This window comes from Pungitius pungitius, chromosome 18, assembly GCF_949316345.1.
Source record: "Pungitius pungitius chromosome 18, fPunPun2.1, whole genome shotgun sequence".
Lineage (NCBI taxonomy): Eukaryota > Metazoa > Chordata > Actinopteri > Perciformes > Gasterosteidae > Pungitius > Pungitius pungitius.
In genome coordinates, this window is record NC_084917.1 from 15,452,817 (window position 1) to 15,475,964 (window position 23,148).

Genomic DNA, 23,148 nt, shown 5'->3' on the forward strand with positions numbered 1-23,148 from the left:
GTTTGGATGAGTGGTTTCACAAAACGTCACTCTTGGTGTTTTTCTTAGGCAAAGACCTGATTGGTGTCCAAAACTTGCTGAAAAAGCACCAGGCGTTGCAGGCAGAGATCACCGGTCACGAGCCTCGCATTAAGGCTGTTACCCAGAAAGGAGAGGCCATGGTGGAGGAAGGTATTCATTTAAAGCCAACCTTGTTTGCTCTCTCAACGAGTTGATTGTGAAGTATTGTCCCAACATTCAAAATGCTGATCATTCATCTGGGGGGGGTTCGCAGGGCACTTTGCCGCAGAGGATGTGAAGGTTAAGCTTTCTGAACTACATGGACGCTGGGACACGCTGAAGGCCAAGGCCTCGCAGAGGAGACAGGATCTGGAGGACTCTCTGCAGGCCCAGCAGTACTTTGCTGATGCCAACGAGGCTGAGTCGTGGATGAGGGAGAAGGAGCCGATTGTGGGGAGCATAGACTACGGCAAAGATGAGGACTCTGCTGAGGTATGTAAACAAGATATTGTATCAATATTGCATATGATTTTAAAATACTTCCTTACTATATCATTTGTTAATCTTTTAGGTTTTCTACTGCAAACTTTATTTATTGCCTATGTATTCCCTTTATTCTTTTGGCAAATGCAGTGTTGCTGAATTGTTTGTCTTTCTCAGGCTTTGCTGAAGAAGCATGAGGCCCTGATGTCTGACCTGAGCGCCTATGGCAGCAGCATCCATGCTCTGAAGGAACAAGCCCAGTCCTGCAGGGTAAAGACCCACCCCTCTTCACATGTGTCGCTTCATGGCACAGCTTTTTAATGAAGCCTCTGATTGCTACACTATGGGAAAGCACAACGTAAATCATTGAATCTGAATGTATGTTGAACTGAGCAGCAGCAAGTGGCACCGACTGATGATGAGACCGGGAAGGAGCTGGTCCTGGCCCTGTACGACTATCAGGAGAAGAGTCCCCGGGAAGTGACCATGAAGAAGGGAGACATCCTCACCCTGCTCAACAGCACCAACAAGGTACAGAGTAGAACAGCTCAGTCAGTCCAACCAGCTCCAATGAACATTCCATTAAAAGATATTTCAATTAGGGTTGCACGGTGGCGTGGTGGTTAGCACTGTCGCCTCACAGCAAGAAGGTCCTGGGTCCCACTCCACCCAGTGGCCTTCCTGTGTGGAGTCTGCATGTTCTCCCTGTGTCTGCGTGGGTTCTCTCTGGTACTCCGGCTTCCTCCCACAGTCCAAAGACATGCTCTGGGGATCAGCTTGAGTGGGAACTCTAAATTGCCCTTAGGTGTTTGGATGTGAGTGTGAATGGTTGTTTGTATCTGTGTTGCCCTGCGGTTGGCTGGTGAACGATCCAGGGTGAACCATGTCTCTCGCCTGAAGTTGGCAGGGATAGACTCCAGTCCCCCTGCGACCCTGAGTACCTTTGACCTTAGGAACATCTTTGAGAAAGTAGGATTGCCTTTCAGCCCTTTTGTGTCTACTCAGAGGGTTAGCTAGTTGCGGTTTGTATTCATTTAATCCCACTTTCCAGCAGTGGTTGCTGTGGACTCACCTAGCTGAGATCTGCACTTCATTTGGGTCACTGTTATAGTTCCTACTCCACTTCCCTGTTTCCCATTTGAAGAAGGCCCTCCAATCCGTGACTTGTTTGGAGGATTCCAGTAAGAACACAATCTTGGCTTTGTGCCTTGTACAGTACACTCTGGTTCCCCTGTTGGATGCTCAGCATTCAGTGTGGCCAGAGGAAGAAAAGGGGCCCTTGTTTTTGATGTATGGAAGGTGAATGTTAGAGACGCTTCTTAGTAAGGCATTCGTATTTAGCTAAGTACTTCTTGGTTTTTATTAATATACCTTGAGCTGAAAGTATCTATCAATGTCTTTTTATTTAGGGTTATTCTTTTTCTATTTGCATATATGCTGGTTTCCATCCGAACATTCCTTGCTGACATCATTCCCTCTTGTCCTTGCTGCAGGACTGGTGGAAGGTGGAGGTGAACGACCGGCAGGGCTTTGTTCCTGCTGCTTACGTGAAGAAGCTGGATCCTACCCAGTCCTCTTCCAGGGAAAACCTGCTGGATGAACACGGCAGTATTGCACTGCGCCAAGACCAGATTGACAATCAGTAAGAAAGCCACACCATAACCTCCCCAAATGCTCTTTACTAACCAAAGTTTCTTAATTTGTTAACATTTCCTCTATTCTCTGCTCTTTAACCTTTCTTGACTCATCGAAACATATCTTTTAACAATAATGACCTGTCCCCTGGCTTTCTCTTGTCTCCTCTGCTGTATTTAACCACTTACTCTTGTGCCGCTGTGCGGTGGTCTTGCCTTGCCTCTGAGCAGGCTTGTTACCAAGGAGGCCTGCAGCGTGTCTGTGCGCATGAAGCAGGTGGAAGAGCTGTGAGTAGGAACCAGCGTCCCTCTGCGTGTTCTTGTGATCGTGATCTCACTAAATGTCGTTGCAGTTTTCCATCCCTCCCAAGCCCCTCATGTTGTGTGACGGCGTGTCTACTTCACGCTGCTTTTCTGTTCAGTGCCGGGACAGATGATCCTCTCATATACCACTCATCCCCCGGCGCTCCTTTGGATGTTCATTGCCATTGTTTGTCATGTCATACGCTGTTCTGTTTGGGTCATACTGGGCTTTCATTTATTATTGCACCTCATTGTCAAAGATTCACTTTCAATTGGTCCAACTCTAACTTTAAATTTACTTAAAATCACAAGAAGTAGATTACAAAAGCTATTACATGAAATGTTGTTTAAAATAGATGATGGATTTAGCCATGAACAAAATCAAGAAATTGTACATGACAACAACATGAACAGCTCATTATGAACTTTCTGCAGACTGTTGGGTGGAACACTGAGTGTATGACTCTTTGTTCGGCCTGTTTCTATGACATTTCCCCAATCTGTAAAAGTCCTGACGCTTTGCTCCCTAACACACAATGTGGTGTTTTGATCCATTATTGTGAGATGTATTTATATATATATATATATATATATATATATATATATATATATATAATTTGGCCGAATAATATATGTATAATATATAATAATACCTTTTTGTCAATCACTGGACAGAGTTGACGGATGGTTTCAGAGCTATAGAAGATATTTTGCAATTTCGATTTTAGGAAGAACATTTGCAATGAAATGCCACAATAGAAATTCCTCAAAAGAGCAGATATTGTTATTTACTCTCAATAGTTTCAAATATTTGTTTTCTTTTATGATCTATGCTTTAAAAGGCATTCGAAGCTTTTAAATAGAAATGAAAACAATTTGATTGAATTCTGTGGCCTCATCTTTTTCAAGGTATGGTACTCTGTTGGAGTTGGGAGAGAAGCGCAAGGACATGTTGGAGAAGAGCTGCAAGAAGTTCATGTTGTTCCGTGAGGCCAATGAGCTGCAGCAGTGGATCAACGAGAAGGAGAGTGCTCTCACTAATGAAGAGATGGGCTCTGACCTGGAACAGGTTGAGGTTCTGCAGAAGAAGTTTGACGACTTCCAGAAGGTAGTGTCCGTTACGTTTTAGAGGACTTTTCTTCTAGTCTCAAAATGTGTCTAATGGTGTTGTTTTGTCTGGTCCAGGACTTAAAGGCCAACGAGTCTCGTCTGAGGGACATCAACAAAGTGGCGTCTGAGCTGGAGTCTGAAGGCCTCATGGCTGAGGAGGCCCCCATGGTTCAGGCTCAGGTAGGTTTTTCTCCACTGGCTTTAGGAATTGAGTCATCTTCCAAGTTTTATCTGTAATTTAATGATCGTGTTGTTTTTTTATCTGCAGCAGCAGGAGGCGCTTGGTGCAGCTCCTGGCAAGGTTTGACCATTTTGCATCCGTTTTTAGATTGATATTCCACGAATATTTCAAATACCACAAGAAAGACTCTTGTTTTTTTTACTTGTTTGACGCATGCATTTAAAAAAACAGGATGAAGCCGATTCCAAGACTGCATCTCCATGGAAGGTGAGCTTCATTTAAAATCTTCTAATTTAGACAAAATGCATCACCTGCAAAAATGTGACCGCCTGTCAATCTTGCTCTAGTAGTGTAACTGCATGGCTGCTCATCACTGGGTTGGTGTTTGATACTGGTGTGTCATTGATGGAATCTACTGCAATCATACCCAATGACATCTTGCTGGGATGGTTCTGGGTGTTAATGTCCTCATTAGATATAATAAGACACAGGGCCTTATCTTTTATTCTCTTATGTCTCCGTGTCTAATGTGATTCATCATAAATCTGTGTTTGGGGTTGACTAGCTCTGCTACAGCCATGGTTGCAGTGCTTCCTGTGTCCTGATTGGTCTGAAGACAAACCATGAGTTTCTTTCATTCTGTTAACTGGTGTGGTGTTTTCTGTTCTTATCCCCCATCTTTTGGTCATGTTTTGTTCATATATGACTATAGAATGTACGCTTGGCTGTTCAAACAACGGCTAACTTTAATACAATCAAGGTAAGAATAACTTGCCCACCCGGATCGCGTTTTGAATGTTCCCTCCCTCAGCTCTACCGTCCTGCCTTGTGATCAGAAAACTAACTCCGTTATCATCATGCTTTCCTTGTTTCTGTATCCTCTATTTAGTACCACTGAATCCTGGCATGCTATATACACTCACCGGCCACTTTATTAGGTACCCCATGCTAGTAACGGGTTGGACCCCCTTTTGCCTTCAGAACTGCCTCAATTCTTCGTGGCATAGATTCAACAAGGTGCTGGAAGCATTCCTCAGGGAGTTTGGTCCATATTGACATGATGGCATCACACAGTTGCCGCAGATTTGTCGGCTGCACATCCATGATGCGAATCTCCCGTTCCACCACATCCCAAAGATGCTCTATTGGATTGAGATCTGGTGATTGTGGAGGCCATTTGAGTACAGCGAACTCATTGTCATGTTCAAGAAACCAGTCTGAGATGATTCCAGCTTTATGACATGGCGCATTATTCTGCTGAAAGTAGCCATCAGAAGTTGGGTACATTGTGGTCATAAAGGGATGGACATGGTCAGCAACAATACTCAGGTAGGCTGTGGCGTTGCAACGATGCTCAATTGGTACCAAGGGGCCCAAAGAGTGCCAAGGAAATATTCCCTACACCATGACACCACCACCACCAGCCTGAACCGTTGATACAAGGCAGGATGGATCCATGCTTTCATGTTGTAGACGCCAAATTCTGACCCTACCATCCGAATGTCGCAGCAGAAATCGAGACTCATCAGACCAGGCAACGTTTTTCCAATCTTCTATTGTCCAATTTCGTTGAGCTTGTGCAAATTGTAGCCTCATTTTCCTGTTCTTAGCTGAAAGGAGTGGCACCCGGTGTGGTCTTCTGCTGCTGTAGCCCATCTGCCTCAAAGTTGGACGTACTGTGCGTTCAGAGATGCTCTTATGCCCACCTTGGTTGTAACGGGTGGTTATTTGAGTCACTGTTGCCCTTCTATCAGCTCGAACCAGTCTGGCCATTCTCCTCTGACCTCTGGCATCAACAAGGCATTTCCGCACACAGAACTGCCGCTCACTGGATGTTTTTTCTTTTTCGGACCATTCTCTGTAAACCCTAGAGATGGTTGTGCGTGAAAATCCCAGTAGATTAGCAGTTTCTGAAATACTCAGACCAGCCCTTCTGGCACCAACAATCATGCCACGTTCAAAGTCACTCAAATCACCTTTCTTCCCCATACTGATGCTCGGTTTGAACTGCAGGAGATTGTCTTGACAATGTCTACATGCCTAAATGCACTGAGTTGCCGCCATGTGATTGGCTGCTTAGAAATTAAGTGTTAACAAGCAGTTGGACAGGTGTACCTAATAAAGTGGCCGGTGAGTGTAAGTCACTTCTTTAACTTGTTAATTATTTTCTTTGTGGAAATGTTATGCAATGTTCTTATTAACATGCATCCATTCTTGTGCACTTTGTTTGTCCATTAACTCACTTCTTGCACATATTTTATTTCCATGACTATAAGTGAGTAAAATATTGAATTAAGCATTCCTCACCTCACTTTAAATCATAATCTTCAAGTTAATGTGATGACGCAGGTAAATGATAATGATCTAATCATTCAATGTTTAGTTCTCTTACTGTAAATAATTGCAATTTGATCACTAATATTAGAAGTAACAGGCAGCACAGGGGCTGTACAAAACTGTTTGATGGGTCTCATTTACTTATGTGTAGGAGCTAAATAATCGCTGGAGGTCCCTGCAGCAGCTGGCTGAAGACCGGAGCAACATGCTGGGCAGTGCCCACGAGGTGCAGCGATTCCACAGGTACAAACCCGAGAGCGTAGGGTACATGGGGGGGTGTGATATCACCAACACTGTCAGGTTTTCACAGTGCCATCCAGTTTATACGGGTAAGAAGCCTGGAGCTAACAATCATAATCAATAACTTCCAGCTCAAAACACCTTTTTGAATAATGGTTTATATTGAATGCATTCCAAACTACATCAAAGTTGGTTATTGAGAATCAAATTTATTCTGTAGTTGTATACAAAGTACTTACCGTAAATCCTCAAATAAAGACCGGGATTCAATTAGAGGCCGGGCTTCAGATAGTAGCCGGGGGCGTGGTCGATACGGACAAATACAGGCCGGGGGTAAAAAAAATAAAAGTAAAGAACATACTGCTGGAGGTAACATGAACATGCTCGTGAACTGGGTGGTCGCTGCCTGGGAGAAGCTGGACAAGGACATGATCCGAAAGTCCGTCAAAGTTTGTGGACACTGAAAGATGACGGGAGTGAAGATGATCTCATCCATTGCTTCAAAGCGGGACAGCCATGCGCCGCTGGTAGGGATGCGCTGGCGCAGCTCCGGCAGCGGGGGGGGGGGGGGGGGGGAGGAGGAGGAGAACCGCACGCCAGTAGCCCAGGATGAGGAGAACTACGAGGAGGACACTGCAAATAAAGCGCTATACACGATAAACTTAAGACTGACACTATGGTTTATTACTGATTCATTTCTAAATGGTTAGTCTCCAGAAAGTTGATTAGCTCTAGGTCTACTGGTAGCTTATTGGTAAATGGTTGCAGGAAGTGCTGAACGCATATGCAATGAATGATATTAGCCTACTGTAATTATGCCCATTATTTTATCTAAATAATACAATTCTATAACAGAAGATACCGGTAAGTAAGAAATAAAGGCCTGCCCCTAATACAAGCCTACCCCAAATACAGGCTGGTGCGCTGTGCAGCCTATAAATAAAAGCCTCGGCCACTATTTGAGGATTTACGGTATTCAAATTTGAGAGCAGTCGTGAAGAGTCAAACAACAGACAGAATCATTTCAGTTCACATGGTACCATCTATGTAAAGTAACATTAGCCCACATAGATACTGCTCATACCGGACCAAGTGAGGCTTTAGTGCTTACCGATTTAAACTTTTCATTCTTGAGAGGAAGAAAGTTTTTTTTTTTTTTTTTAAAGTTACATATTTAAGTTCTTCATTAAATTGACATGACAAGATTGGGCAAGGCATCAGTTCCTAATGTGATGATGATGTTTGAGCACACAAGTTCCCTACACAACAGTCACCAAAGTTGTGTTTGTGCATTCTAAGGGATGCTGATGAAACAAAAGAGTGGATAGAGGAGAAGAACCAGGCCCTCAATACCGACAACTATGGTCACGACTTGGCCAGTGTCCAGGCTTTGCAGCGCAAGCACGAAGGCTTTGAGAGAGACCTCGCAGCTCTGGGGGATAAGGTCAGATTGTCTTATATTCAGTAATATAAGATTTCAGTACATTTATTGCTTCCCTTGAGTCTTTAATCTTTTTTCCCTACTCCCTGTGCCAGGTGAACTCTCTTGGGGAGACAGCAGAGCGTCTGATCCAGTCCCACCCAGAGGCCGTGGATGATATTCAGGAGAAGTGCACCGAGCTGAACACTGCCTGGAGCAGCCTGGTGGGGCGAGCTGATCAACGCAAAGACAAGCTCGGCAACTCTCACGACCTGCAGCGCTTCCTCTCTGACTTCAGGTGAGGAAAGACCACGTGGTCTGATTTCTGAAAAACTTTTTTTTTTTTTTTTGGGAGCGATGGAGTTAATGTGTCTGGTATTTTTTAATTTAATTTGTGTACAGAGATCTGATGTCCTGGATCAATGGCATACGAGGGCTGGTGTCCTCAGAGGAGTTGGCCAAAGACGTGACCGGAGCCGAGGCCCTTCTGGAAAGACACCAGGTAAAGAAAGAACCCTTCCTTTCAGTCAAAGTTTTCTGACCATCCAACACTTCCTAACTTTTCTCTTTGTGTCATCCAGGAACACCGCACAGAGATTGATGCTCGTGCTGGAACCTTCCAGGCCTTTGAACAGTTTGGTCAGCAGCTGCTGGTGCGAGGCCACTATGCTAGTCCTGAGATCCAGCAGAAACTGGAGGCTCTAGACCGCGAGCGGGCCGACCTGGAGAAGGCTTGGGTGCAGCGTCGCATGATGTTAGACCAGTGCCTCGAGCTGCAGGTACTGAATGTTGAGCCATGACATGGCCCTTAAAAAGCACAGAAATGTTCTCCCTCCACTACCTGATGCTTCGTCCCTCTGCAGCTCTTCAACAGGGACTGTGAGCAGGCAGAGAACTGGATGGCAGCTCGTGAAGCCTTCCTTGCTAGTGATGACAAGGGTGACTCGCTGGACAGTGTGGAGGCCCTCATCAAGAAGCATGAAGACTTTGACAAGGCCATAAACGTGCAGGTCGGTAAGATGTTCTGTCTCTCAGGGGTAGCTTGGTAGATTGCTCTGTAAATGATTTAATGTGGCCCCACTGCAGGAGGAGAAGATTGCTGCCCTGCAGTCCTTTGCTGACCAGCTGATTGGAGCTGATCATTACGCTAAACCGGAGATATTCAATCGCCGCAATGAAGTCCTTGACAGGTAGGAGCATATCATTCAAGTACTGTGTAAGGAAGGGAATCCCTCTTGTAACATTCTTTGGTTCTGACGCTCTCACATGACTCACTGGTCGCTCCCAGTTGTTAGATTCCACACACGCTTGTGTTTTTAGCTTAGTTTAAACCTCATATTTTGATGTTTAATAAGGTGGCGCCGGCTGAAGGCTCAGATGATCGAAAAGCGTTCCAAGCTGGGTGAATCCCAGACCCTGCAGCAGTTCAGCAGGGACGTGGACGAGATCGAGGCCTGGATCAGCGAGAAGCTGCAGACTGCAACGGATGAGTCCTACAAGGACCCCACCAACATCCAGGTACACACTGGGCTTCCCCTGGCCCACAACGACTGGCAGACACCAAGTCTCCCTTCACAATGCGTTTCAGTTAAATGCAACACATACAATGAAGACATGTGGTAATTGATTCTTTGCCAAGTAAGTGATCTATATATCCTCAGCTGACGTCTTTAACCATGTCAAACCCCTCCCTCTGTCCCGGGGGAAGTGAGACTGAATTTTTCTCCCACTGTCTTATCTTTTTATAGCTGTCCAAGCTGCTGGTAAGTTTGAGTAGTGTGTCAGCTGACTAACAACAGAGCAGGTTGTCTTCCATGTGTCCATGTCTTTGCTGTGTGTGTTTAGATATGATGTAGAACAAGCACTTCATCTTGAGTTTGTCCCTCATCGGCCATGTCGAGTGGCAGCTTTCTTTTTTTTTGTTTCTTAATTTTGTCGTAATTTTAGTGTTTTATTTCTAGGTGTATTTTGTCATCAAAGGATACTAGTTGTTGGGTGTGGCTTTCATTTGTAATGTTTAGTCCTTCCGGAGGTTACCTTAAATTTGCTTCACATGTTTGACTTTAGTCGAATCTAAGCCAATTGGACCTTGATATTGAATTGAGGGATATCACAGCAGGCAGAAGTCAACTGTTGTGTCACATTCAGAATAGAAGTAACTCACTGGCTGTGTGTTTGATGTTTAAAGACTGTATTTACTTGGACTAACTGAGATGTCATAAACAAAGAACTATCCAAACATGAGGCAACTTTGAAGGGGCTCTTCCTGCAGTAGCTTTATTTTATTTGTTGCAGACAAACACTGCCTCCATGTCCGCTGCCATTCTGTTCTTCACTTGTTTGTCCTGCGTGTCTGTCGATGTCCGTCGTGATGCTCGTCCTGTGTTGAAGTCATTTCTAGTAATTCCTAGTTTTTCAGTCACAGACACCCTTTCATAAGCCTTGTGATGCTGAGGTTAATGTCAGCCTCACAATGCTCCAGGTCAATGTTTGTTAATCTAGAGAACTGACTATTGAGCTTTTGTGCACAATGTAAGTATGAAGACAAGACTAGGTGATACGTGTGTATCCATTCAAATAGTACTGAATACTTCCACTTGGGATTCTCATGCTGTGTCCATGTGTGCTACCAGAGTAAGCATCAGAAACATCAGGCGTTTGAGGCCGAGCTGCATGCCAACGCAGACCGGATCCGAGGGGTCATCGACACCGGCAACACCCTGATCCAGAGAGGAGCCTGTGCAGGCAGCGAGGACGCCGTCAAGGTATATACAGCATACATGTAGGTTTATGCAGGCATTCAGCAACACCTGGCCACCTGCTCTAAAGAAACAGGGGGCATCATCTCCCTCTACTACTGGGTCCTTACAGTCTAAACCTGCAGCTATCGGTTATAAAAACAACAACCGTTGTGCAGCAGGACAGTAATACGTCAGTCAACTGCTGCTACCTAATGCTCTTCTCTACTCTCATTAATCCATGTATTTACTCGAACGCTAGTGTGTGAGAATATACTGAGTTTAAACATGTGTTATTGCACAGGCGCGCCTCAGCGCTCTGGATGAACAGTGGCAGTTCCTCGTCAACAAGTCTGCAGAGAAGAGCCAGAAACTCAAAGAAGCCAACAAGCAGCAGAACTTCAACACCGGCATCAAAGACTTTGACTTCTGGCTCTCTGAGGTGAGCGCCTGCATGCCAGATACGTGGATAGAAGCATTAAGGCATCAATGTACAGGAGGTTTTCTCACAGTCTGGTGCATGTTTCTTTTCTCTCAGGTGGAAGCCCTTCTCGCATCTGAGGATTATGGGAAAGATCTGGCCTCAGTGAACAACCTGCTGAAGAAACACCAGCTGCTGGAGGCTGATATCTCTGCCCATGAGGTTCGTAGCTCATTATAAATGACTGTTGATCAATCATAGAGAGCTAGCATTAGAGTCAGCCACTCTGACCGCCCCCATCTCTCTCTCTCTCTCTCTCTCAGGACCGTCTGAAGGATCTGAACGGCCAGGCTGACAGCCTGATGGGCAGCAAAGCCGTCGACACCTCACAGGTGAAGGACAAGCGCGACGCTGTCAACGGGCGCTTCACTAAGATCAAGACGATGGCCGCCGGTCGCCGCGCCAAACTCAACGAGTCCCACCGCCTGCATCAGTTCTTCAGGGACCTGGATGATGAAGAGTCTTGGATCAAGTAAGAGAGGGATCATGGTATCTGCAGTGGAATCAGAAGGGAGAAGGAAAACAAAACTCACCTAGTTACTAGTAAATGCTGAGATTAATCTCCCTCATCTCTCAGTAACTGCGGAGATTCATTTAAAAATGTTGTTGGTAATCTACAAAGCCAGTTTTTTTCACATCTTTTGAAAGAAGGTTTTTTGGGAGAAAACCCTGTGCCAGTAAAAGCTGCTGAGCGTGTTGTGAGGAACTATCCTCCATTTAATTCTGATTGCTATTGGCAGCGAGTGATGGGTCAGGGTAAGCAATGTTGACATTCAAATCAACGTTTTTGTGGAACTGTTTGTTCTCGTTTGCTGCATAAAAAGATGAGGAGACTGTATGAACCACAACGTTATGATGGCAGACCTTCGAGGCTTCATACCAACAACTACATTTTGCTCATTACAGCCGGCAGTGGACCAAAACATTTTTACTGCCCATTTCTTTTTCTTTCATATATAATAAAGTAATTGTTTGACACATGTAGCCTAAATGAACTTGAGTAAATAGGAAGAAGTGTTGTTTGTCAACAGAACAATAAACTTGGACCTTCACACCTCTGTCCCAACCCCACAGAGAGAAGAAGTTGCTTGTGAGTTCGGAGGACTACGGACGTGATTTGACAGGAGTACAGAACCTGAGGAAGAAACACAAGAGGCTGGAGGCCGAGCTTGGAGCCCACGAGCCGGCCATTCAGGTGGGAATCAAACAGTTCCCTTTATTAGTTGATATTCGTCCCTCAGTTTGTGTAAAGAGTGGACTCCCTACACATGTGGCGGAGTCACTAGTTAGCCGACCATGGATGTTAAACTTTAGTGCATTTAGTATTTCTCATTCCAAGCAGTCCATGAGAGCTGTGGCATTGTGCAGTAAATGCCTCAGTCAAAGCCTTATGAAAGATGTGTTTTCCCAACTTATTAAGGATTATCTTGTCTTATTTTCAAAAACAAATGCCATGCTTTCCCATTTGTAAAGGTATTGTAGCTTTGCCATTCAATAATTTGTTGTGTGTGCCGCCAGTCGGTGCTGGACACTGGGAAGAAGCTGTCCGATGACAACACCATTGGCCAGGAGGAGATCCAGCAGAGGCTGGCTCAGTTTGTGGACCACTGGAAGGAACTCAAGGACTTCTCTGGAGCCAGGTAAGCCTGCTGAGCTACACAGCCGTTCGGCAGTACACACACACATACATAGAGACAGATAGATGGATAGAAGTGTGTGTGTGTGTGTGCTCCCAGGGGACAGAGGCTGGAGGAGTCACTGGAGTACCAGCAGTTTGTGGCCAACGTGGAAGAGGAGGAGGCTTGGATTAATGAGAAGTTGAATCTAGTGGGGAGCGAGGACTACGGAGACACACTGGCTGCTGTGCAGGTGCTTATCTGACGGTGTTAATAACACCTTGATCAAAAAGCTTTCAATGGGGGATGAGGACGTGATATGGATGTCAAGAAAACCTTCCCTTTTATCCTCAGGGTCTGCTGAAAAAGCATGAAGCATTTGAGACTGACTTCACAGTCCACAGGGACCGAGTCAGCGATGTCTGCACCAACGGAGAGGAGCTGATCAAGAAGGTTCTGACTGAATAGCACAGAGTAGAATAATCCTTCATGTTGATGGGTGCAGGGTTACCGATACTGTGTGTGCGTGTGTGTCAAATAGAACAACCATCACGTGGACAACATCAGTGCCAAGATGTCGGCTCTGCGAGGCAAAGTGTCAGAGCTGGAGAGGGCCGCCGCTCAGAGGAAGGCCAAACTGGATGAAAACTCTGCTTTCCTGCAGTTCAACTGGAAGGCCGACGTGGTGGAGTCCTGGATTGGTGAGAACACACAACTATGTCTGTCCCCCTCCCACAGAGAAGGGACTGTTTCTAAATACTAGAACGCTTCAGTCTTCCACAGACGGAAATCCTACATTCCCTCAAAAGTAGTTTTATTCCAGCATTTCTTTAGCTTTTATTACAGAAAAACAAATGGAGCTTTCTAGAAAAGATTTCATCAGTTTTTCTACACAGGTTTGTGTCCATTTGCTAGTTTATGGTCTCACTCTTCAAGAATTCCACAGTTGGAGGCGTTATGATGCACCTTCTCAAAACAAGGTGTGGCCATAGTCTGACCCATCTATAACGTTTCAACCTTGATTTAGGCGAGAAAGAGAACAGCCTGAAGACGGATGACTACGGCAGAGACCTGTCCTCTGTCCAGACGCTGCTCACCAAGCAGGTACTCATCTTCTGCAGTAGTGTCCTACTTGTACCTCATCAGGTGTTCCTCTCTGACCACGTCGCTTTGTATGTCTGTCTGCAGGAGACGTTTGATGCCGGTCTCCAGGCCTTCCAGCAGGAGGGTATCACCAACATCACGGCTCTCAAGGACCAGCTGCTAGCTGCCAAGCACGTCCAATCAAAAGCCATCGAAGCTCGTCACGCCTCCTTGATCAAGCGCTGGAACCAACTGCTGTCCAACTCGGGCACTCGCAAGAAGAAGCTTCTGGAGGCTCAAGAGCACTTCAGAAAGGTATCATCATCATCATCATCATCATCATCATCATCATCTGTTTGAAGCATCTCTGCAAAGCTACAGGGATGGGAGGGAATTGGAATGATTTTAAGGGCCATGTCTTGTTCACAGGTTGAGGACTTGTTCCTGACCTTTGCCAAGAAGGCCTCTGCCTTCAACAGTTGGTTTGAGAATGCAGAAGAGGATCTGACGGACCCAGTTAGATGCAACTCTCTGGAGGAGATCCGGGCGCTGCGTGAAGCCCACGAGGCCTTCCGCTCCTCGCTGAGCTCGGCTCAGGCCGACTTCAACCAGCTGGCCGAGCTGGACCAGCAGATCAAGAGTTACCAGGTGGTGTCCAACCCTTACACCTGGTTCACCATGGACGCCCTGGAGGAAACCTGGAGAAACCTGCAGAAGATCATCAAGGTGGCCACATGAAAGATTATTCATGCATTGTTATTCAGCAGACCACCTGCTGAAGTTTTTTTACCCACTTTTAGCTCTTACTCCGAATTTTACCCACTAATAATTTTTTGGTGAATCTGTGATGTCAGCCTCCAAATAGCGATCCTTTCTGGCTAGGTGGTCATTGTTTTCTGTAGATCCCTGTTGACCCCCCTGCCCTGTGTCTCCCCTCCGGCCATATGGGTGTAGGAGCGAGAGCTGGAGCTGCAGAAGGAGCAGAGGAGGCAAGAAGAAAACGACAAGTTGCGCCAAGAGTTTGCGCAGCACGCCAATGCGTTCCACCAATGGCTGCAGGAGACCAGGTACAGGCCGGCCCCCTCACACGGAGCCTCTTCACACTAAACTTGTTGCCTCGTGTTAACTTGTATTTGTGTGTCCCCCCCATGCATCGTCACCGATGGCTGTAACCAGGACATATCTTCTGGATGGGTTAGTACCACCATTCTTTTTTATCAGTGTTTGCTGTGGCCACTGCTGATGAGTACATTTTGCAGGGGGTTAGTCTGAAAACATAAACGCTCCTAGATGGAAGTCATGTGAACTTTCACTGTTATTTGGTCTGATGTTGATCTCTGGTTCTGCCCATCCTTTCTCTGAGTAACCTAGTCTGTCAGAGGGTTATCAGTGTCTCAGTACCAAGGAGCCGATAAAGGTCAAACTCTTTCTGTGCTGCTGTGTTTCCTGTTGCCATCGGGGCTGTATGCGCTCATCTCCCATTCAGCCAGTCCTCAGACTGACAGTGTCAGCACTCAGTGAACTGACAGTCATCACCTTGTTTACTTTGTGTACTTTAGGGATGGAAAGAGCAAGTTATTGCCTTCCCCTGCACTTATCCAAACACATGCTAAACAAAAGACACTTCCAATGGTATTTGGTCCCTTTGGGTCATTGTGAATGAGATTTATTGTTTCATCAGACTGCTCTGCTCCCTTTCTAACTTGCGATTGTCTTGCTGTCAGGTCGTGTATGGTGGAAGAATCGGGTACCCTGGAGTCCCAGCTGGAGGCCACAAAGGTAAATATCAATCCCTGATGCACACTGACAGTGTCCGTCAGTGGACAAGAACTATAAGATCAAGCCCGTTGTTAGCTGAGCTATGATAAAGTGTGTGTGTGTGTGTGTGTGTGTGTAGCGTAAGCACCAGGAGATCCGGGCCATGCGCAGTCAGCTGAAGAAGATTGAAGACCTGGGAGCAGCTATGGAGGAAGCCCTTATATTGGACAACAAGTACACAGAGCACAGCACAGTGGGCCTGGCCCAGCAGTGGGACCAACTGGACCAGCTGGGAATGCGGATGCAGCACAACCTGGAACAACAGATACAGGCCAGGTACACACCAACACATCCTGTCATGGACTTTATCTGGAGTCCAGACAATGTTACTAAATGTAAGAAAGGTGTTACTGCTGCTCTCAGCTGACGTTCCTTCATCTTTTAGGAACACCACTGGAGTAACAGAGGAGGCCCTGAAGGAGTTCAGCATGATGTTCAAGTACGTGCCTTCCTGCTGACGTGTTGCTAAGTGTCGTCTGGTGAAGTTGTGTTCTCACCTACACATCTACACTCGCAGGCACTTCGACAAGGAGAAGTCCGGCCGTCTGAACCACCAAGAGTTCAAGTCATGTCTGCGCTCACTAGGATATGACCTTCCCATGGTGGAGGAAGGAGAACCTGACCCGGAGTTTGAGGCCATACTCGACACTGTGGATCCAAACAGGTCTGTTGCTGGAACTGATGAAACTGAAACTTGGCGGTATGGTATTTAACACGCTGCCTAAATGTGGGGGGATCTATCTGCAGGGATGGCAACGTCTCGTTGCAGGAGTACATGGCGTTCATGATCAGCCGCGAGACAGAGAACGTCAAGTCCAGTGAGGAGATTGAGAGCGCCTTCCGAGCTCTCAGCACAGAGAACAAACCCTACGTCACTAAAGAAGAGCTCTACCAGGTGTGTGCTCGCTCGTCCGTCTGGAGGCGTCACGAGTGGCGAGTCGTTGTGGAGGCCTAACTGTCCTCTTCTCTTTCAGAACCTGAGCAAGGAGCAGGCCGACTACTGCCTCTCACACATGAAGCCCTATCTCGACAGCAAGGGCCGGGAGCTGCCGTCAGCTTTCGACTTCGTTGAATTCACACGCTCGCTCTTCGTCAACTGATCCTTCGTCCTCCAGGGACCAATCGGGACGCGTTTTCCCCCCACACACACACACACACACACACACACTCCAACACAAAGCGGAACGTGCATGATTGTTGCACCAATACTCACTAATAACAACCGTCTGTACAATCTATTTATCTCACTAGCCCTAATTATTTGTGCTTCTCATCACGGCATAGTGGATCTGTCTACATTTGAATGTGATTGTTTTAGCTTGTGCTTTCAATACATTTAAGAACCTAATAGCATTGATGTTACCGACACCCTAACAACTGCAGTGTGCTTTAATAAACGCTACTGGTTAGAACTGGAAACCTCTATTGTGATGATTTCACTCGCACAATTTAACTGTTTTTTAGATTTTTATTTTTCTGAACACAGTTCACATAAATCATCGTCAATCACAAAAATGTAGCAATCTTCAACTGTCCCATGTCAGCATTTCTCATGCTGCCACCTGATTGGCTATCTGCTCCAACTTCCTGATCTCTCGGGGGCTCTGCTCTGTCAAATCGTGGCTCAGCTGCCAAATGCAGACCGTCCCATTTGTTCTCCCCAACGCCAAGAGGTGGGAGTTCTGACTGTTGAAGGCCAAACAAGTTGCAGCTTGGTCTGCACCTCCCTGCTCGATGGTGGCTGCCGGCCTCAGGGACCTGCGTCCCAGGTCAAATATGTGCACCTCGCCTTGGACAGAGACAAGCAGAGAGTCAGTATGGAGGCAAATGCCCGACGCCCTCAAGTACTGTAGCTTCATTCAGCTGTAAATACGCTGCTCAAAAGAATTACATGAACAGATAATAATCTGTTCAAGTAGCAGAGGGGGCTGTTAATCAGTTTCAGCTCCATTGGGTGCACTAGAGGGGCAACAGTGAGAAGACCCCCAAAACAGGACTGGTTTTGCATGTGGAGGCCAATTCAAGTTTCTCCATCTTTATCTGGCTTTAGCTGGAGTCATTATCACTACTTGGACCATGCGGCCATTTTGAAACCTGCAGAAGTTGCACAGATTGTCCAACTCCAGGATGGCTCATACAAGGAGATTGGATGTGTGCAAGGAGGAACAGGTTGAGCACTGCAGGGGCCCTACAGAATGACCTCCAGCAGGTCTCTGCCCAAACAATCAGACTTCATGGGGGTGGCCTCAGTGCAGAACGTCCTAAGGCATTAAACTGTCTGTATCAGTATACAGGTGAAACTAAAAAAATTAGAATATCGTGCAAAAGCTCATTACTTTCAGTAATTCAACTTAAAGGGTGAAACTAATTTTCTATACCAGGCCATACATTTTTCGAGTTTCACCTGTAGATAGCCAACATCTTTTTTTCCACATCTGATGTGTTTTCAAAGTGTTCCTTTAATTCTTCTGAGCAGTGTATGTTCATGACATGTGACCTTTGACATATAGTGTGTGGGATGGGCTCATACATGGCTCCAACAGGAGTCTTCATAAGAGATAATATTTTAATGTCACGCACACATACTTCTCATGTTCTTTACTATACCTTGTCCAGTGGCTGCTGCAAACACCAGTGGTCTGGTTGGAGACCACCGCACCTCGAACACAGAGGAGTCTGACACCCTGAGGGAGAGCAGGGGGTCGGCCTGCAGCAGGGAGTGGAGGTGGGCCAGGCCATCAGTCCCCGCGCTCACAAACAGATTCCTGCACACAAAGTCACTGTTGAATCACCTGTCAACTACTTGCTGATCACTTGTGAAATGATTAGTCGAGTGACGGGAGCTGTGACCTGTGAAAAGGGGAGCAGTGGATGGAGTGGACGGGGCCGCTGCGGGGCCTAAACATGAAGACCGCCGGGGCTCTCAGTGTCACATTGTGGCCTTCAGAGGGCACAGCAGCTGGTGTCTGGGAGGAGAAGGAGCATCGGAGCAGCAGGCCGCCCTCGGAACCCACCAAGAAGGTGTCAGGGTCCCATGGGGACAGAGCCAGGGAGGTGACACCCATAGTGCTGCTGCCTCGGGCCTACGAGCAACACAAAACAACACACAGGAGAAGCTTGGAGAGTACAGATTATTTGCTAAAGGCTTGTTCCTCGTTCATATTTGCCTCTTTATTAGTCCCATTATACTGTACGCTACCTGTGTGTATGACAACCACTGTAAAAACATCAAAGAAATAAGGGAAATTAAGTACTTGGCAGACATAAGTTGGATCCTGGTGAGGAAGTGCTCACGGTTGTGTTTTTGTTAGGTCCAATGTGTTCTGACACTCGAAGCGTGCCGTTTCAGTGTTTTCCTCCTGAGGCTCACCTTGAAGCCGACGTAGCTGCTGTGGGGAACCTGCTGTGGCACCAGGGCGTAGGCAGCCATGAGGACAAACCGGCCCGCTTTCAGGTCCCCCGTCCACAGCAGCACCCTTCCTCCTGAACACGCACTGAGCACCCCAAACTCTCCCGTCTTCTGTAGAGGCACCCAGGCAACCTACACAAACACAAAGCACTTGAAATCCTCTATCAGGTTTCACAGATCAATTAACGGACTCTCAGTAGTAATGGACTGAAGCGTATACTTAGTTCCAGCTTTATTATCGCAACTTGAAAGAGAAGCGGAGGATGCTAAACCTAGCCTCAGAGAGCCTTCCTGTGGGACCTAACCCGTCCTCCAATAGGAACCCCACTGAGTGGGTCCACTCACCTGATAGACGGGCTCTCTGTGGCTGTCTGCTGACATTCCAGTTTGCACCAGCACAGGGTCCTGAGTCTGACTGGTGTCCCAGACCACCACCTCTCCATTGTAAAGACCACCTGCAGCCACAACAATAACCTCAGTGAAAACAGGGATTCTTCTGCTATCTGCATGAGTCACAGTCATTTTTAAAGGCTCACTCTGCTGATTCTAATAAAGAATATATATATTATATAGGACTTCTCCTTGTTGTATTATATATTAAACACGGTTAGTGGGCACTGTTTTGTGGCTCTGAACTTTGCCTGCATTGCAAACTAGATTATGTAAGCAGGTGGGGCCCATTCTGCAAGGTGAGTTTGAGTTGCATTATAGGAAATTGAGGACATGGTGGTTTTGGAAGAGTAAGAAAAAAAACATTAAATAAAGAATTCCAGCTTGCTTTGTGCCACTGCTGAGGAATGATCTAATTATTTGAACGCAGGGGTGAGAATCCATCCACTGTTCCCCTCAAGTCACCAGCTGTATCACATGTTAATGACATCTAGATGAGATGAGATGAGAGCAGCTGCTTGAGGAACAGTGTGGAATCCGTTGAGGATGTGAAAGCGCAGACTGGAGTACCTGCGATGAGGGCGGGCTGCTGGGGGTGACAACACACAGCCGTCACTGCAGTGGCAACATCGATGACCAGGTCAGCTTGTTTGGGATTCAGACCCCGACGGTCCAGGTTCCACGTACAAACACACGAGGGCTCGGTGATCCAGTCGCCATCATCAGTCCTGCCCGCCAAAAAAAGGCATTTATATACAGTTTGTGTAGAAAGAGAGAGAGAGAGAGAGAGAGAGAGAGAGAGAGAGAGATGGAATGGGTGAAGCGTGACGTACCGACCATAGGCACAAGCAATGACTGAACCTGTACAACTCCAGGACACACTGGTTACATGAAGACCTCTCTCTTGAGCGCTGGGATGTTGAAGGCAATGGAGGCATGAAACCTGCAAACGTGATGAACAGATTTGGATCCTGAACATGAAGGACAGCGTCATACAAACAACTGTTCATGAAGATCATCGTCTTTGGCCTCACACTAAGGAATCCAAACACTATTTTGTTGCTTACTTACTGGCTGACTCTGGTCTTCCCAGTTCACCTGGAATTCATCAAATGCGTGACTTCTGCCATTTCGATCCAACTCTCTGATGACCATGTCCTCGACCCGCTGCAGGAAGGCCCTGAGGCCGGGCGGCTCCGGCCCGTCAACGCTTGGCTGGAGGAGCTGCTCGTGGGCCTCGTGCCGTGGCTCTGTTTGGGTCCCGCTGATGGTGGTCGACAGAGTCTGGACCTCGGCCTCAGCACTGTGCACAGCTCTGGTCTGACAGCCTGTCTGAACACCCACAAATAAAGGCTGTTTTATTGAGAGATACAGCAAGCATATTGCACAGTTGCGATGACGATTATGAGTTCTAAAGTGATTCAGACTTAAGCAGGTGCAATATGCGTAGTGAATATAGAGGGTGGTTTCCAGATAATAAGTGAAATTAATGCATTCACGTCTCATGTTCAAATGGACATGGACGAAAGCTACAGGTTGTTCTCTTGCGGAATCCTCCTTGTGGTTTTTACATTTCCAAGCAACACCTGAAGGTGACATGTGTCAGCTAACGCTAACTACTGTGGTAGTATGGTTTCTGTAAAACATAAAATATTCGCTAACTACAGATATAAAGTACATTGTTATGAATACCACGACAGTTTCGACGGTTGGTCAAACGTACCGAGTGTCGCGCAGACTGCTGAGAAGTCCTCCACGCAGAGCGGATGCTCGCTGGCTCCAGGGCTTCGTCGGTAAACATGCTAGCGATTGAACTCCGGCTGACAAAACGTTCAATAGTGAGCCTGAACCACCATGGACACCGTCCGCTGGCTTCTGACAGGGCCGACAGAATATTAAATGTGAGACTTTTCACACAGCTGTTTTACTGATGGCTAAACCACACTAGGGATATTTTCCTCAAAGCTAGCGTCTCCTTGGTTACGGAGATGAATGTCTAGAGTCAAGAGAGAAAACGCCTTCCGCCTTTCTTCCGTCATTAATGGCGGATGGTCCTTCAGCAATATGGTACGAGAGGCAGTACTGTATCGTCAATAATGTACTGTTTACGGGTGTTGTTAGGCTTTTATAATACAGTTGCAAGCGAAATGATGAATAGTAAGTGTTGCCTTGAGTAATAAAGCATCGGAATGGGAGTTGGAACCTTCTTTATTTGTGACCACAGTTCGACACCATGAAAATCCCCCGTTGCGTTACCGCCAACCACATAAAAATAACACACCGCAAATCCCGCGAGAACCACTTCTACTACGGTAACACCTGAGGGTCAAACAGTACAGCTATCTACAGTAAGTAAACAGTAAGCTGCCTTTCCGCACAAAATAGTTGTAACCACCAAACGTTGTGTATCTCATTAAATAGTCTAATGAAAATAGTCCCCGTACGTCGGTTGCAATTCATTCACATTTAGTCTAGTTTATGCTTCTGCGTTTTCAGAGAAACGCAAGGACACGCAGAATGATGCTCCAGCCTTCACTAATGACGTCCTCTACAATTGTCCCCTTTGGCTAAAAGCTGTCCAAAATCCCTTGCCCTAAACCAGGGCTATTCAATTGGCGGCCCGCGGGCCACATGCGGCCCGAAAGCAACCTCAGAGTGGCCCAGCCCGTAGTTCCGCAATAGACAGTATAAAAGAGAAAATAGGGTCCCGCCAGCGATATTTTTTCCCCCACTATGGCCACGCCAAGACCCGCCCTTCAATAGCATTCACACACTACTGTTGGCCAGGTGTCCGTGTAGAGTAGCGATCGTCATCCTCAGTATGTTTGGATCAACGTACACATGTGAGTCAAGTTTTTCACACATGAACTCGATAAAAAGCAACTCTCGTGGCTCCCTGACTGACCGTACCGTCCATCAATGCCTCCGGATTACATTGACAACAGTCACTGCTCTCGTTCAAAACAAAAAATGTCACCTCTCCCACTAAGTCAGCAGGATAAATGTAGCCTACCTACATCAATATAATGTGGCATGTGTAATCACACATGTTGGTGATTTAAAATATGTTCCCTCAATGTGCAGTAGTACACCTTGTGTAGTTAGTTATAGTTGTGAATACTGCGCACTTTTTATTTTTATGCACTTTGAGATGTTCCTGCATGGGTCAAATATGAGCAAGATGTTTATTTCATTTCAAAAGAAAACTTAATGATATTGTGAATTGCCTATTGTGCACTTTTTTGTTTTATGTACTTAGTACTTAGGTCAGATATGTAGCTTAGGTAGGCCTAGGCAGGAGGTGCCTAGGTCAGTTTCTTTTCTTTTGTAAGTGGAAAAAGTAGGAGCTACCTCAGATTCTGTTCAGTTAGCTCTTTTCTTTTCTATGCACCTTTTGCTGTGCAAACTGACCAAATTCAAAAGAGAAACGCTGAAATGACTGGCCCAACTAACCTTTCTCGATTTGAAAATCTGGCCCAACTGAATTTGTAAATGAATAGCCCTGCCCTAAACCATCTGCCCAGTCATTTGCGGCGTGACGCCGTTTCCTGTCTCTCTTGGCGATCGCCACCGAAACCTGACGTTAAAGTAATATTAATTCATAGTTGTAAAAAAAAAAAAAATCACCATTACATATACAAACATGTACATGTCTAATTACCAAAGGAGCGTTTCTTTGATGAGAGAAAGAAGTAGGAACACTAGGTGTTGCAGCGGGATATCTTATTGTGAAGGTCAGAATCTGGGTCCCGATTATGTTGACAGCATTGATAGTAAATTTGGCGACGCTTTAACCAAAGTTTAAAAGCATTCTTAGCAGTGAGTGTCCCTGCAGGAGCACGGATTTGCACCGACGCCCCCCATCGCTGCATAGGACAAACTGCCCAGACACGTGTGTCCAGCGT

General features: G+C 46.3%; 2 protein-coding genes across 7 annotated transcripts in view; one reads left to right on the forward strand and one right to left on the reverse strand.

Annotated features, from left to right (window-relative positions):
- The window catches only part of sptan1 (spectrin alpha, non-erythrocytic 1), a 30,208-nt gene extending 13,345 nt beyond the window's left edge, over window positions 1-16,863 (forward strand). For 2 of the 6 annotated variants that reach the window (XM_037485624.2, XM_037485628.2), the window contains exons 17-56: window positions 49-171; window positions 275-492; window positions 661-753; window positions 880-1,014; window positions 1,977-2,125; window positions 2,349-2,405; window positions 3,330-3,528; window positions 3,606-3,710; window positions 3,799-3,831; window positions 3,943-3,978; window positions 4,424-4,471; window positions 6,200-6,291; window positions 7,588-7,732; window positions 7,825-8,006; window positions 8,111-8,210; window positions 8,290-8,487; window positions 8,572-8,718; window positions 8,795-8,898; window positions 9,064-9,226; window positions 9,457-9,471; window positions 10,342-10,473; window positions 10,751-10,888; window positions 10,985-11,089; window positions 11,191-11,399; window positions 12,002-12,122; window positions 12,446-12,567; window positions 12,664-12,796; window positions 12,898-12,996; window positions 13,085-13,244; window positions 13,571-13,647; window positions 13,732-13,941; window positions 14,056-14,352; window positions 14,581-14,693; window positions 14,803-14,820; window positions 15,351-15,405; window positions 15,524-15,720; window positions 15,830-15,883; window positions 15,962-16,108; window positions 16,192-16,339; window positions 16,419-16,863. In XM_037485624.2, coding sequence (XP_037341521.1) covers window positions 49-171; window positions 275-492; window positions 661-753; window positions 880-1,014; window positions 1,977-2,125; window positions 2,349-2,405; window positions 3,330-3,528; window positions 3,606-3,710; window positions 3,799-3,831; window positions 3,943-3,978; window positions 4,424-4,471; window positions 6,200-6,291; window positions 7,588-7,732; window positions 7,825-8,006; window positions 8,111-8,210; window positions 8,290-8,487; window positions 8,572-8,718; window positions 8,795-8,898; window positions 9,064-9,226; window positions 9,457-9,471; window positions 10,342-10,473; window positions 10,751-10,888; window positions 10,985-11,089; window positions 11,191-11,399; window positions 12,002-12,122; window positions 12,446-12,567; window positions 12,664-12,796; window positions 12,898-12,996; window positions 13,085-13,244; window positions 13,571-13,647; window positions 13,732-13,941; window positions 14,056-14,352; window positions 14,581-14,693; window positions 14,803-14,820; window positions 15,351-15,405; window positions 15,524-15,720; window positions 15,830-15,883; window positions 15,962-16,108; window positions 16,192-16,339; window positions 16,419-16,544 — 5,003 coding nt within the window. In that variant the 3' untranslated portion in view covers window positions 16,545-16,863. The remainder of the gene's footprint in view (window positions 1-48; window positions 172-274; window positions 493-660; window positions 754-879; window positions 1,015-1,976; window positions 2,126-2,348; window positions 2,406-3,329; window positions 3,529-3,605; window positions 3,711-3,798; window positions 3,832-3,942; window positions 3,979-4,423; window positions 4,472-6,199; window positions 6,292-7,587; window positions 7,733-7,824; window positions 8,007-8,110; window positions 8,211-8,289; window positions 8,488-8,571; window positions 8,719-8,794; window positions 8,899-9,063; window positions 9,227-9,456; window positions 9,472-10,341; window positions 10,474-10,750; window positions 10,889-10,984; window positions 11,090-11,190; window positions 11,400-12,001; window positions 12,123-12,445; window positions 12,568-12,663; window positions 12,797-12,897; window positions 12,997-13,084; window positions 13,245-13,570; window positions 13,648-13,731; window positions 13,942-14,055; window positions 14,353-14,580; window positions 14,694-14,802; window positions 14,821-15,350; window positions 15,406-15,523; window positions 15,721-15,829; window positions 15,884-15,961; window positions 16,109-16,191; window positions 16,340-16,418) is intronic. The other 4 variants (XM_037485625.2, XM_037485626.2, XM_037485627.2 and 1 more) reach the window with 4 other exon arrangements.
- A 35-nt stretch (window positions 16,864-16,898) lies between these two features.
- On the reverse strand, window positions 16,899-21,400 carry dync2i2 (dynein 2 intermediate chain 2). Its single transcript, XM_037485630.2, has 9 exons — window positions 20,967-21,400; window positions 20,315-20,575; window positions 20,077-20,186; window positions 19,814-19,971; window positions 19,199-19,308; window positions 18,815-18,985; window positions 18,295-18,527; window positions 18,052-18,209; window positions 16,899-17,233 (listed from the first exon to the last, which is right to left on the reverse strand). The coding sequence occupies exons 1-9, from the start codon at window positions 21,042-21,044 to the stop codon at window positions 16,995-16,997; spliced, it is 1,518 nt and encodes a 505-aa protein (XP_037341527.2). The 5' UTR covers window positions 21,045-21,400; the 3' UTR covers window positions 16,899-16,994.
- Between the last annotated feature and the right edge of the window lie 1,748 nt (window positions 21,401-23,148).